The sequence below is a fragment of the Prosopis cineraria genome, unplaced genomic scaffold (assembly GCF_029017545.1).
Source record: "Prosopis cineraria cultivar Desert tree isolate PC_DT_omini unplaced genomic scaffold, ASM2901754v1 PC5, whole genome shotgun sequence".
NCBI classification, from domain to species: Eukaryota; Viridiplantae; Streptophyta; class Magnoliopsida; order Fabales; family Fabaceae; genus Prosopis; species Prosopis cineraria.
This window is the reverse complement of record NW_026555336.1, coordinates 30983112-30996297: the sequence shown is the minus strand read 5'-3', so window position 1 is coordinate 30996297 and position 13186 is coordinate 30983112. Positions and strand designations below refer to the sequence as shown.

General features: G+C 33.5%; 2 protein-coding genes and 1 non-coding gene across 7 annotated transcripts; 2 read left to right on the top strand and 1 right to left on the bottom strand.

Annotated features, from left to right (window-relative positions):
• Positions 1-630: 630 nt before the first annotated feature.
• Positions 631-3203, top strand: LOC129311557 (transcription factor bHLH30-like). The gene is made up of 2 exons (XM_054953898.1): positions 631-1552; positions 2445-3203. The coding sequence occupies exons 1-2, from the start codon at positions 1001-1003 to the stop codon at positions 2964-2966; spliced, it is 1074 nt and encodes a 357-aa protein (XP_054809873.1). The 5' UTR covers positions 631-1000; the 3' UTR covers positions 2967-3203.
• Positions 3204-5804: 2601 nt separating this feature from the next.
• Positions 5805-5878, bottom strand: TRNAI-AAU (transfer RNA isoleucine (anticodon AAU)). The gene has a single exon. It is a non-coding gene; the product is annotated as a tRNA-Ile (tRNA).
• Positions 5879-7208: 1330 nt separating this feature from the next.
• On the top strand, positions 7209-12956 carry LOC129311250 (uncharacterized). Of its 5 annotated transcripts, none has more exons than XR_008593267.1 (14): positions 7209-7576; positions 8138-8187; positions 8299-8383; positions 8528-8597; positions 8964-9033; positions 9308-9377; positions 10114-10159; positions 10246-10465; positions 10557-10762; positions 10931-11005; positions 11270-11330; positions 11447-11527; positions 11769-12265; positions 12711-12778. XR_008593267.1 is itself a non-coding variant. In XM_054953403.1 (14 exons), the coding sequence occupies exons 1-14, from the start codon at positions 7440-7442 to the stop codon at positions 12787-12789; spliced, it is 1371 nt and encodes a 456-aa protein (XP_054809378.1). In that variant the 5' UTR covers positions 7209-7439; the 3' UTR covers positions 12790-12956. The 5 variants fall into 5 exon arrangements, 1 of the variants encoding a protein (XP_054809378.1); XR_008593265.1 differs by having other exon boundaries at positions 8097-8187; XR_008593266.1 differs by lacking the exon at positions 10114-10159 and adding an exon at positions 10089-10113 and having other exon boundaries at positions 8097-8187.
• Positions 12957-13186: the final 230 nt, after the last annotated feature.

Here is a 13186-nt window from a genome sequence, read left to right as displayed (position 1 = left end):
AGAAAGGTTTAGCTGCCTAAGCCTTTTATCATCATGATACTATCAGCCTTTTTGGTCCTTGGTCGGTCGACAATGTTCCTCTTCTGTGTTCACTCTGTGTTTGTGTTGTGCTTCTGTTTCCCATTCTCTCTCTCTTCCCTAAGTCCCATCATTCACATATAGTGTCATTATACACTTTGAACCAATCACAAGTTTAAAAATTCTTTCACTATTCCTTCACATCCAGAGTAGTAGTGTATTGGTATAAATATACTATTATCATACTCTAAATTTGTAATAGGGAGGGGAGCCACTGCCAGGAAAGGAGAAAACAAATTAGCAAGAGCCGTGAAAAGATAGTGTATCTTATTTCAAAAATTCAAGACTCAAGTTTATATTATATTAATTATTATTTAACTTAATTTTATTCGACGAAAGAGTTCCAGTCTACTCAAACTTTAAAGAACCTAACAAGATTAGTATATTCTCTATAATCTTTCCAACAAAGATCCCCCTCAGCTTCATCCATGAGAATACCGCCGTAGGAGGAAAAGAATAATATATATATTTATAATATAGAGCAGTAAACGAACAGGCTCTCTCTTTCTTTATATTTAGAGGGTGGTGGTGGGGTTTCAGAGAAGACGATGGAAAAAACAAAAAATAAACCCAAAAGTTACCCAACAAAGCGAAAGAGAGAGGAGGAAAGTTTTGTTCTTCAAGCGTAGGATAAAAAGGGTCATTCTCACCTCTTTCCCTCACAGCCAAAAAAAACCTACCAAAGTCTGATAGAGATTTCAGATCCCCGTCGATCCTCTTGCCTCCTTCTCCTTCTCCTTCATCGCACATCAAAGGAACACGCTATTAAGCCCTGTGTTCTATTATATTCTTCTCTCTTCTTGGTCTATATATATCAAAAGACTCGAAGCTGATCACGTGTGTGTGTGTGTCTCTCTCTCTCTCTCTCTATATATATCTATAGGTTTAAGGTGTTATTATTATACATTCGATCATATTGGAGATGAAAAGAGAGGAAGATCATGGGCAGTGTTCTTCGCAAGCCATAAACAACTTTCACAGCTATCAAGAGCAGCTGCTTCTGCAACAGATGCAGCAACAGAACAGTATGTTTCCTGAAGTTTCTCCAATCCTTCAGCCATGGAATATTCCTCCGGTTCACTCCTTCAACCAGGCGGCCCACCATCATCACTTCGCCAATCCGGTCCGAGTCGACCAACACGACCCGTTTCTTCTTCCTCCGCCGCCACCTCCTCCTCCGGCTGGACCCTACGCCGGTTTGTTTAACCGGAGGGTTCCTTCTCTGCAGTTTGCCTACGACGGCTCAGCTTCCGACCATCTCCGGATCTTATCGGAGGCTCTTGGACCCATGGTTCAGCCCGGTTCAGCTCCGTTCGGCCTGCAGGCCGAGTTGGGCAAGATGACGGCTCAAGAAATTATGGACGCTAAGGCTCTTGCAGCGTCTAAGAGTCACAGTGAAGCTGAAAGGAGACGCAGGGAGAGAATCAATAACCATCTCGCCAAGCTTCGAAGCTTATTGCCCAGTACAACCAAAGTAAGTACGAACAATTTCACTAATTAAAATTGAATTCCATTAATTTTAATTAATTAAAAAACTAAAAACCAAGCCTACAACACATGTTTTTTTCCCTTGAAAAACCCTTTTTGATGTTCCGCGGTTATAATGGGCTTTTGCTTTTTGATTTGGGAAATTAAAAGATGGATATGTAAATCTTTTCCAAGATTGTAATCAGTTTGGTCGGATAACAAGAAGATTGAAATCCCAAAAGCCTTTTAGAAAATGAGGTGCAAACAGTCACACTTTTTACACTTTCCTTTTCGGCTTTGCTAGTTCTGGTTAATTATATATTTGTGTTACATATATATATATATATATATATATAGTTGACACTTGAGTGTGGTAGTTCCAAGGAAGAGAAAGAAAGAAAGAAAAGAAAAGAAAAGTGTATTAGCGTTAATGTCGCTTAGTTGATGTGATAAAGAGGAACCAGTGAGCAGCTGAAAAAGCTACACATTGAAATTACATGCCGGATAACATTAATGATCAGTCAAACTCAGTTCGAGAATGAAAATAAAAAAGAATCGCACATATCAGACAAAGCTATAGCCTCCTTGTCAGTCTCACACACCTTCATTCTGCATGCCTATTTTTGCATGCCTCTTCCTCTTCTTCTTCCTCTCTGCAAAATCCCACCAAACCTTTCACACAATAAATATCTCTACTATTTATATGTATCATGTTCTGTATTCATGCTCGTTTTGAGATTAATAAGTGGTCCAGTATCTTCATGTTACTTAGTACACACTTCACTGTGCATTTTTCTTCTTTACGCAAAGCCCCACCATTGAAGATCCTCTCCATGATCATTTTCTTAAAGACATTCGCAGTGTAGAAGACAAGTGGATGACTTTTGATTATTTTGCAGACGGATAAAGCATCGTTGCTAGCAGAAGTGATTCAGCATGTGAAGGAACTGAAGCGCCAGACGTCACTGATAGCAGAAACGAGCCCAGTGCCGACGGAAGTCGACGAGCTGACGGTGGACGCCGCCGACGAGGACGGCAAGTTAGTGATCAAAGCCTCGTTCTGCTGCGAGGACAGGTCGGATCTGTTGCCGGAACTGATCAAAGCGCTGAAAGCACTCAAGCTAAGAACCCTCAAAGCCGAGATCACCACTCTGGGTGGACGCGTGAAGAATGTGTTGTTCATTACAGGGGAAGACGGTGGCGGCGACTCATCAAGCAGCGACGAGCAACATCATCATAATTATCATCTTGATGATGAAAGCCAGAGGATGATGCAGCAGCAACAGTACTGTATAAACTCGATACAAGAAGCTCTTAGGGCTGTGATGGAGAAGAGTGGTGGTGGGGAAGAGACGGCAAGTGGGGGTATCAAGAGACAAAGGACTAATAACCTTAATATCCTCGAACACAGGTCTTTATAATCGCTACTGCTACTACGACGTAGTGTACGTACTAAGTTTATTCATCTTCAAAGATCAGATCTAGTAGCTGCCTACCTTATATATTACTACACACTAAAATGAGATCGATCTCTTGCCGGTTTTTTATTTTTTATTTTTATTTTTGGTGCCTACTTTTTCGGGTGTGGTTTTTTGTGGTGTGCCGGAAAAATGTCATTTACTATATAATGAACTAATATAATATGTGGTTTTTGTGTACTTGTGTTCAACGATAAAGTTACATTCAAGTAAGTCCAGATTAGTGAAATGTGTTTCTTTATTAATTACACACATGTTGATTGTAACATCGGTAAAAAGAATATAAAGTTATTATGTTGTAATTTAGTTAAAGATATTTTATATTTTTTAATAGAGAGAGTACGGAATTGGATTGGATTAGAAGGCAAATTTATCCTGTAACTTTTTCACTAGATATCATTGGTATCCTTAAATTTGATTGGTGCAATATTATATATCCTGAAAGTTTAAAAAATAATACAATTGACAATTAACATTGGTCAAACATTAATATTATAGAATGATATTACACTATTTTTAAACTTTTGGAGTAACATTGTGATACTCAAAAGTTAAGAATACTAGTTATACTCAATATAAAACTTCCAAAAACATATTTTCCCTATAAAATTATGCTATTTGACTTCTATCTACTTTGTTATAACAATTACAAATATGAAAAGTATAATCAAAAAAATTATCAATCATTATAACTAAGTGGGTGGGGCCAAATGTTAGTGGTTTGGGTTTCTTAAATATCATTTCAAAGTTCGATTCCTAAATATATGTATAGAGAGTATTGCCAGGGAGACGACAATCCTTTAAATGGTGTCTAGGTTATTTGAGAGATTAGTCTTATAGCTGCCAACTACAAGAATACCTTAGAAAACTTATAAAAAAAATATTAATCATTATAAAATACACCCCCTTTAGTTATTATCAAAAGACCTTTCTCCATATGTAATCCTCATTACGAAGCCATCTACAATTTGTCTTTAATTTTTTTTTTCTCTTGACGCCTTTTAATTTGATATTTCTTAACTAGCTAAACAATTTATTTTACCGACTAACTCATGAGTCATAGTACTTTATTTAATAAACTCCATTCTCATAATTCTGAAAATTTAAAAGCATTGAGTAATTTCAATCGAACTAATTAATCTATAAAGTTAGTAACATGTTCTTATAATGAAGATAAAAAAATAGTAAAATTTACAATATATCACACACCCTCCGTCCTAAATTATAAAATAAAAATATGAACTTTTAAAAATATAATACCTTTCATTTAATACTCTATTTATTAAAGAATATATTAAGAAAAATAATATATAAAAAGGATAATATTAAAAATACACCATCAATGAACTTTATTTTTATCAAAATATCTTATATTTTAAAATTTAAATTTTTCTTAAAAGTATTTCCTCCAATCTCATTTATAAATCACATTTTAAAAGATTTATTTAATTTTATTTATAAATTATGGTGCGACTTTTTAAATAATATAAAAAGTAACATGACATTACTTTTTAAACTTGTTATAGAATAACATATTTAAAATTCTACACACTTTTATTTATTGTACTTTTTTTGCATGAGTATTAATAAAATTGATAGAAATAATTTATAAAAAGAATCGGAGAAATACTAAGACAGTACTTTATTTGTAATTCATGAATGATATGATTTTTTGGTAAAAAAAATAAAATGATTTTATATAAAGATATTGGGAAAAAAACACAAAAAAGTTTAATTACCACATGCTGCCCAGCTAATCTACGACCATGCATTTTGCAGGAAGTACAGCTCTGGAAGTTCTAATGTGATTCAAAAAAACACGACAAGAAAAAAAAAAAAAAACAAATAAATGCGAAAAACATTATCGTGTGGAAATTGCATGGTCCTTCAGAGATACCAGAGACAGAGAATGTCATGAAAAATTGAAACGTTCGTTAAATCCATGAAATGCTACCTATAGCTAGCTACCTATATAGTACACAACTGTACTTGACACATATTTTGCAAAATCATAATTAATAAACAAATATTTTGACCCTTACTGCGAAAATTTTTATATTCATTTAAGAGCCTGTTTCAAAACTACTTTCTAGCCATAAAAATTTTCGTATCACACGGGTAGATAAAATAAATCTAATATTATTTTATTTTTATAGAACATATGTAATATCTTTATTTTTTTTGGAATGCAATACGTGTAAATAATAAGAGTAGTGTCTAAATTTTAAACGTTTTAAATCTTTATTCTCAACATCACCCAGAACTTTCGACATGAAAAAACTCATTAGAGTTAGAGATATAAATCGACTTTAACATGATTCAACAAAATTAACCAAATTTTTAAAAAAATTATTAAAATTATTTCCGTCAGCCTAAATTTGAAAGGAAGTACTTATTTTTTAAAAAAATCGAACTAAAATATAACATATTAAAAATTGATTCATATTTAAAGTTGTTTCCTTTAATTTTCTGTTTTAAAAGAAGCCGAATTCCTTAGTGGTTTTCTTTTTGACTTCACCCAAATTTTTAACTTTTTTTATTTTGGTTGGGGCTCACAGAGATGATTTCATCCTACATAAAATTCATTTGTATACTTTTGAAGTAAATAAAGCCCATGGGATTGTTCAGAAAACAAAGCCCACATGCTGTTGGACAAAACAAAAAAGAAGAAGAAAGTAACCTTCGGTCAAATGATGAAGCCCAGTCCAATCCATACTTCATTGCGCAAAGCCCATCCTATTAAAACGATCGTTTAATAGGGTAGAAAACAAAACATTTCGTTGGCCCATGCAGGTCTCGAACCTGCGACCTTCGCGTTATTAGCACGACGCTCTAACCAACTGAGCTAATAGGCCATTGACGAAAGTTGTGTTTATCTATATATACTGAATAATTAAAAGTTTTTTTTTTTTTTTAACCTACAACTTCAAGATTCCATAAATATTAGCAATTACGAATCTTTGAGCAGAATTTTTTACTTGAAAACGAACATAATTTGAGATAAATTATTCTAAAACTTCAATATATTCATGATGATATTATTAAAAAAAATTATACCTGTAAAATACTGGGCTTCAGTAATTTAATGTGTTAATCTTAACTTTAATTGCATGGTGCTGTTACAAGAATTCAGGAAACGCATATTTCAAATATTATACTGCATTCAGTTCCAGTAATGCACAAAAATATTTATAGAGAAAATTAGCAAACTGATAATGACGATGATTTGGGTATCTGCTAACACATTATCCATTTGGTCGGCATCAATCAATAAAAAATGATATATCATTTTGAACTTGGAACTACAGGCCATGAAACTAAACATTATTTTTTAAAATAAACAAAATAGGATAACATATTTATAAACTGGAATAAAGGCTGTTAAGTTTTTTCTTTAAAAAAATCACTTATTTTTTGAAAAGTCCATTTTATTAAAATTTACAATATTTGTTTGAACTTTTAAAAATAATTAGAATTTGAAAAAAATATAGTTTCTTAATTATTTGGAGAAGGTACTTTGAATGAAAATAATATGATTGGAAAGATGAGTGAGAATATTAAATATCAAGGAAGAAGGGCTATTAATTTTTCTTTAAAAAATCAATTATCCTTTTTTTTTATGAAAACCTATTTTGTCAAATTTTATAATATTTATTTAAAATTTTAAAACAATAAAATTTGAAAAAATAACATGATTTTTAATTATTTGGATAATCAACTTTGAGTGAAAATTATATGATAAGAAAGATGAATGGGAACTCAATAAAAAAAAAAAACGATGAAAGGGAATGCCATAGAAGTATCATGATATATGAAAATATTATAAAATTTTAAAATAATTAAATAATAAATCACTTTTCATCAAAAAAGATTCAGAACTATTTCATAAAATCTAAAAATAATTAAATAATTCTACCATTATAACTAATGATAAAATAACATTTTTAATAAAATATTTGAAAAATAAATCTTTTTTATAAAAAATATCTAAATTATTGTTTTTTAATCTAAAACGAACGCCGTAATTCCATTAGCTGCTATTTTGGTACCCGCACCCATTCAAGAGTCAAGAGAGTATATATAGAAATTTATTTTTATTTCACATCTCGATAATTTAGTTTTTTATTGAGAATATCTGAACAAATATGTATCAGAAAAGTAAAGAAAGATTGAAAGAGAAAGAATAGCAACTGTTTCTGTAACGCCCACAAGTCCGGAACGGAGCGAGCTTTGCAGCCACCAACCAAAGTTCTTCTTTTGAGATACTTTTCCGATCATTTCCGCAATTCTTTCTTCTTCTTCTTCTTTTCCTTTTTTTTTTTTTTGGTCCCCTGAGAGTGAAAGAGACTGTATTGTTTCCCTTTGTTGCCTCTTTTTCATTTTGCATTTTTCTTTCTGTGCAATTCGTTTATCGAAATGCTGGTTCGGATGAGGGTGATGACTTGGGGTAGGGTTGGCAAGTCTCTTCAAGCTCTTCTTGCTCATGGTTTACTCTTCTCATTCACTCTCCTGCTTGTTCTCAAGATTGACCGTGTCGTTCCTTACTCATGGTGGTAAGCCTTTCACTGTTTCTTGCTTTACATAGCATTATTAAGTTTCTCTTTCGATATTCAGAAATGAAAAGTCGAGAAAGAAACGAAGACAACGAAGAAGACTTTTTTCTGAACATCGCGGTTTCTTTCCCTCTTTGCGATTCAGTGCTTGCATGCATGGACTATATTTGAATGTAATTTTCAAAGGAAATCACAATGATTGAGGAGAACTCAGCTTGATTTATCTACAAATATTTCTTTCCTCTATTGCATACCCTGCAATTTGTTGCAATAATCGAAAAGGCTGCGTTTTTTTATATCATATTACTTATCCAAGTTAGGTGCAAGTCTTTTGAAGTTTCTGTTGAGACTTTCTTCAGAAGTTAGACTTTTCGTCTACGTCTTGGGTTATAAATGACCAAGAAAAAAATAGAATCTAATTTCCTCGTTTGTCTTTTTGTGTATATGTGTATACATATGTTTGCATGTATAAATAAAAGCCATTTGTACTTATATCTTTTTTTTTTAATCTAATTGGCAGGATTATATTTTCACCTCTTTGGCTTTTTCATGGTGTTGTAGCGCGAGGTCGGTTTTCCCTGCCTGCTCCTTCAATGCCTCATGATCGCCATGTATGAAAATCTTTTCAAAAAGTTTAGTCTTTATTGTGGAATGATTAAATTCTTTCAAAGTTGGAATTAGGGTTTTGTTGCTGAAGTGAAGCAAATTTTGTGTTTGGGCAGTGGGCTCCTTGTCATGCCATCATGGGAACTCCATTACTTGTTGCTTTTGAGATACTTCTTTGTATACATCTTGAGAGCTCTTATGGTAGGAAACGCTTCTTATGGCATAATCATCATGGGTCTTATGGAGCTGTGTGTTCCAAAGATGATGAGTTGCAGCTTCTCTTTTAAGATTTACTGATTTTTTTTTATGCTTTTGATTTATAACTTTTTCATTGAAATGATGCAGCGATCAATTTAAAGATAGTTTTTTTACCGCTGCTGGCTTTTGAAGTGGCAATTTTGATTGATAACATTAGGTAACTATCATATTCCGCCTACAAGTTTATCGTGACTTGCATGTTGTTCAACTGGTTCAGGTTTCTCCATCTTCTGGTGCAGAAACAGAAAGAGCTTGCATGAAAGAGTTGAGCTACAAATCATCACATCTGCATGACTTTTATTAAATGACTTATTAAATAGCATGTGCATATGCTTTTAAAAAATAATTTTCATGCTTGGAAAGTCTTATTATAATTTCACAATAAAAGAAGGTTATAATAATTGATCTGATTAGTTCCACCCAATTTTCATCAATCATTTTAGTTGTAAGTTGCAATTATACTAGTTTTATGCCTTTCAATCTGGTAAATACTTGCTTTAATAATGAATATATCTTTCCATAGGATGTGTAGGATTTTGCTGCCAGTAGATGATGAAAATATGAGTGATGAAGCAATATTCGAAACCCTTCCTGTAAGTGTATTATCCTTTGCTAAATAATTGATTGATGGGTTGCTCTAAGTAATAGGTATCTATTGCTTGCTCTGGATTTCATTTACTACTTTCTTCAAGGGATTGTTCGTACTTAGTGTTAATGGCTGATATTGTCTTACTTTTCTTGGGACAAAATATGACCTACGAGACTAGATTATATTTTTAAAATAATGAACTCAATAGAGTATGCAATCTCATTGTCATTATATTTTCTTACAACCTTGAAACTAAATTTTGAACTCTTGTTTTCTAGCACTTCTGGATTATGGCATCAATGGTCTTCTTTATTGCTGCTACAGTGTTTACTCTTCTTAAGATATCTGGTAAGTTTTTATTTTCCCTTTAAAATAACAGTTCCCTGTGTAATTGGCTTCTTTTCCCCTTGTGTCTGTTCATATTGTTGCTTGGAGATGCATAATGGACTAATGAATTGCAACTTTAAGGCTTATCCCACCCTCCTTTCCCTAAAAAATATCTTTTCATGATGTCAGTTGTTTCATTTCTCCTAAAGTTTTTTGTGGCCTCTCTATATCTGGTAACTATGATGCATGTATGGGAGAATAAATAACCACACTTGTCAAATTGTAACAATTTCTCTGGTATCGTGATTAGGAGAAATTAAGAGTTCTCTGTATTGCTCTTATGCTGTTCTGCACGCTAATAAATGCTGAATCTTCCACGTTAAAAATATGCCAAGTTCTTCTTAGAGATTGAGGGTATATTAAGAGTTCATATAATGTGCTTTGACTGAAATTATTTCATTAATAATGGTGAAAATAATAAACAGAGTATGAGCTGTGATGTACCCAAACCAAAGGAATTCAATGCTGTTGGCATTAATAAATTAATAATCAATATATTGAACATCACCAAGTTGTGTTCAGTTTAATTTGTGACTTAGAGTGGGGTAAGTCTGATCAAGCAAAAACCATCAGTATTTTTAGTTCACATTTCTTAAAAGAAAAAATGAGCCATTTCTATGTGTTGCTAGGACTCTGACAAACATTCATAACAACTCTCTTATCTTGTTGCAGCTAACTTGCTCTCCGTCATCTGCAGGTGAAGTAGCTACTCTAGGCTGGTGGGACTTATATATTAACTTTGGGTATAGTATACTCGTGATGAGACTGATAGTATCTAGATTTCGGTGTTCTATCCGTGCCTCTTATAAATTGCTTCATCCTTTTGCAGCATTGGAGAGTGCTTTGCCTTTCTTTCTTCTGCAAAGTGGTACAATCCAAGAATTCATGGTGACATTACTGAGTCATCATCATTATTTGTGCGATACCAAGACCGGGGTAGCAGCTTAGACTGGCAGCAAAGTGGGTTATGCAATCTGCAGAACATTGGTGGGCACATTATGAAGATTCTTTTCATTGGTTTCCAAATACTGCTAATTTTGCATTTAGAGGTATGAAAGATGTTAAGAAATGGCAAATTTCTGTTCTCATTGCCTTTTCAGAGTTTTTCTTTCCTCATTTCTTGTCCTTTCTGTTTTTAAGGGAAGTCCCGCCACTGCCAGAAATATGCCGTTACAGACTGTTTTTTCTCCTCTTTTTCTGTTGCAAGGAGCTGCTGTTTTATTTGCAGCTTACAGATTGGCGGAAAAACTAGTACTTTTACTTTACGATGGAGAAATTTCTGCAAGATACTCAGCTGTTGCATCAAAAGCACACGATTGCTTTGGTTTCTTGGATCATGGGTCAAGGTAATAGTATAATGCATATTGGATACTCTGGCCAAAAAAAAAAACGAAGGCTTATTGGATAAATAAAATGAGTATCTTCAGCAGGTTCTCTTCTAAGACAAAACAAACTTCATGTAACGTACAATTGCCTTGTAGATTTTGTCATGGCTTGCATTTTCCCATTAACAGGTTGCTGGGTTGGTGGTCGATAGATGAAACAAGTAGAGAGGAACAAGCTAGAATATACTATGATGGGAATTCAAAGTCAGTATTTTACTCCACAGATTTCTCTTATGTAGCAAATATTCAATTTTGTAGGACGTTTTGCTTATTCTTTATGCTTTTTCATTTAGCAAGTGAACATTTGCTCCTTTTGTATCTTTTTCTTTTTCATCTTTGTGCTTGGGGCTTCCCCTTTGCCTAGAACATTCATCAATCCTCGGACATTCTATCAGTCTGTCTGGATAATTAGTACAAGATATTGATCAAATTTCTCTCCACTGATATATAATTCAATTTACAAATTAGGTATAATACTTTCTCCCCTGATATGGTGAAGAAAATGCCTAGAGCAGTTCTTGCTGAGGAGGTAAAGGCGTTCTTTTGCAGCAACAACATCATTTATTGCGTCACATTGAACCAATAACCCGAGCATCTTCAAATCATTGGCATACATTTGTTAAATGCATTTATTTTTACTTCCAGATTTGTAGACTGCAGGCTGCATTGACTGAGCAGACTGATGTTACAAAATTTAGCCAGCAGCAGTATGAAAGACTACAAAATGTAATTTTTTTAAGCCTTCATTGATCTTAACTTACTGCATTATGAATATGAAAATCATATGATTTTGGTTATAAGCATATCGTCAGCTTTTTTGTCAACGGTTACTAATCTTCAAATTTGTTGATCAGTTGAAACTTGAAACCAACTTGAATGTGTGCCTTTTTTTTCTTTTTTTTTCTTTTTTTTTTTTTGTGTACACTTGGTATTGCCTTCCCCACAACGTGGTGAACATTATAAATAGTTTATGAAACTAAGGCAACGGGGATGCTGCAACGTAAAGCTGTCATTTTGGCCCCATTACTTCATGGCAAAGGTACCCCCACATAATTATTGCATTTGTTTGTTAAGGAATCTGGTACCCCACAGAGATTTTCCTTTAGCGGCCAAAGGTACCCCCCCAAAGTTACTGGAGGCTACTTTGTCTATAAACAAGTAGATCTGTGATTTGGAAAACCTTATCCGATACAACTGACGTATTCTTGGCTTCCCTTTTTCCAATTAAAATGAATGTATATATATTCATGCTCTCATTTATTCTTATTATTATTGTGAACCGTGGAATCTTTTTGTTCATTGTGCTTGAATGACGGCAAAGGGTAAACCATTTTAATGTTAGGATCCATTTCACTGTTAACCAAGTAATTGATTAATCTATCAGGAAAAGATCCTATGCAGAGTTTGCTTTGAAGAGCAGATAAATGTGGTTCTGCTTCCTTGCAGGCATCATATTATTTGCAGGTAAGTCTTGCCATTGATTCAATTTTCTATGGCAGACTCACTGTCATTATGATATTGTTTAATGATTGATTTTTTAAAGGGAGAACGACAAATAAGAACCTTACAAGAATATTAATGTCAAATTAAGAATTTTAGTACTGAAACATGAGAGAAAGAGTACTGAATTTGAGAGCGTTAGTGTTGAAAAATTCTAATGTGACATCAATATTCTTATGAAGTCTTCACTTGTCATTCTCCCCTTTTTAAACACTAGGCCCAGAGTGAGAAACATGCTTAGATGGATCAAGTTAATAGACAATAGTTGCACTATGCAAGTTATCAAACATGTTTCCATATGCTGCTATCCTTTCTACGCAAGATTTTCCATTTTTTAATTGACAAGCATGCCAGATTATCTTATCAATTATCATAACCCATGTTATGACTATTCCATTGTGGATGACAGTGCTTGCTGTGAAAAATGTAAGAGGTGTCCTGTCTGCCGTGTCTGCATCGAAAAAGCAATGCCTGTATATGATTTGTAGATTCCATGTTCACTGGTAGCAGATCTTTTATTTCCTCTTTTTTTTTTTTTTATGCTTGTGTTGTTCGATTAGGCCATTACTGAGAAACCAAGAAGTGTGGTCCTCTGCTCATAAATCAGGTGTATATAATTTTACAATGCACATCCCTTCCCTCCCCTTCCTGTATAGTTTAACTTTAACCATGTTAGGCTGCCTTTGGATGAAAAGAAAAATAGGGAGAACAGAATATTAAGAGGGAAAACTTGCAAAAATTTTGCTATTTTTTCAAGTTTTCTCTTCCAGTATTCTCTCCTCCATATTTTCTTTCCTATCAAAACAAGAAGTTGCAAAATCAAACTAGATAACTCTCGATCTCTGCATTGGTAATTGGTTCATTGCCTAATGGTTCCCATGTCAA

Coding starts and splice junctions, on each gene's coding strand:
- LOC129311557 (XM_054953898.1), top strand. CDS start 1,001: ATGAAAAGAGAGGAAGATCATGGGCAGTGTTCTTCGCAAGCCATAAAC. Junction 1,553..2,444: donor TATTGCCCAGTACAACCAAA/GTAAGTACGAAC, acceptor ATTATTTTGCAG/ACGGATAAAGCATCGTTGCT.
- LOC129311250 (XM_054953403.1), top strand. CDS start 7,440: ATGCTGGTTCGGATGAGGGTGATGACTTGGGGTAGGGTTGGCAAGTCT. Junction 7,577..8,096: donor GTCGTTCCTTACTCATGGTG/GTAAGCCTTTCA, acceptor TCTAATTGGCAG/GATTATATTTTCACCTCTTT. Junction 11,006..11,269: donor TACTATGATGGGAATTCAAA/GTCAGTATTTTA, acceptor TTTACAAATTAG/GTATAATACTTTCTCCCCTG.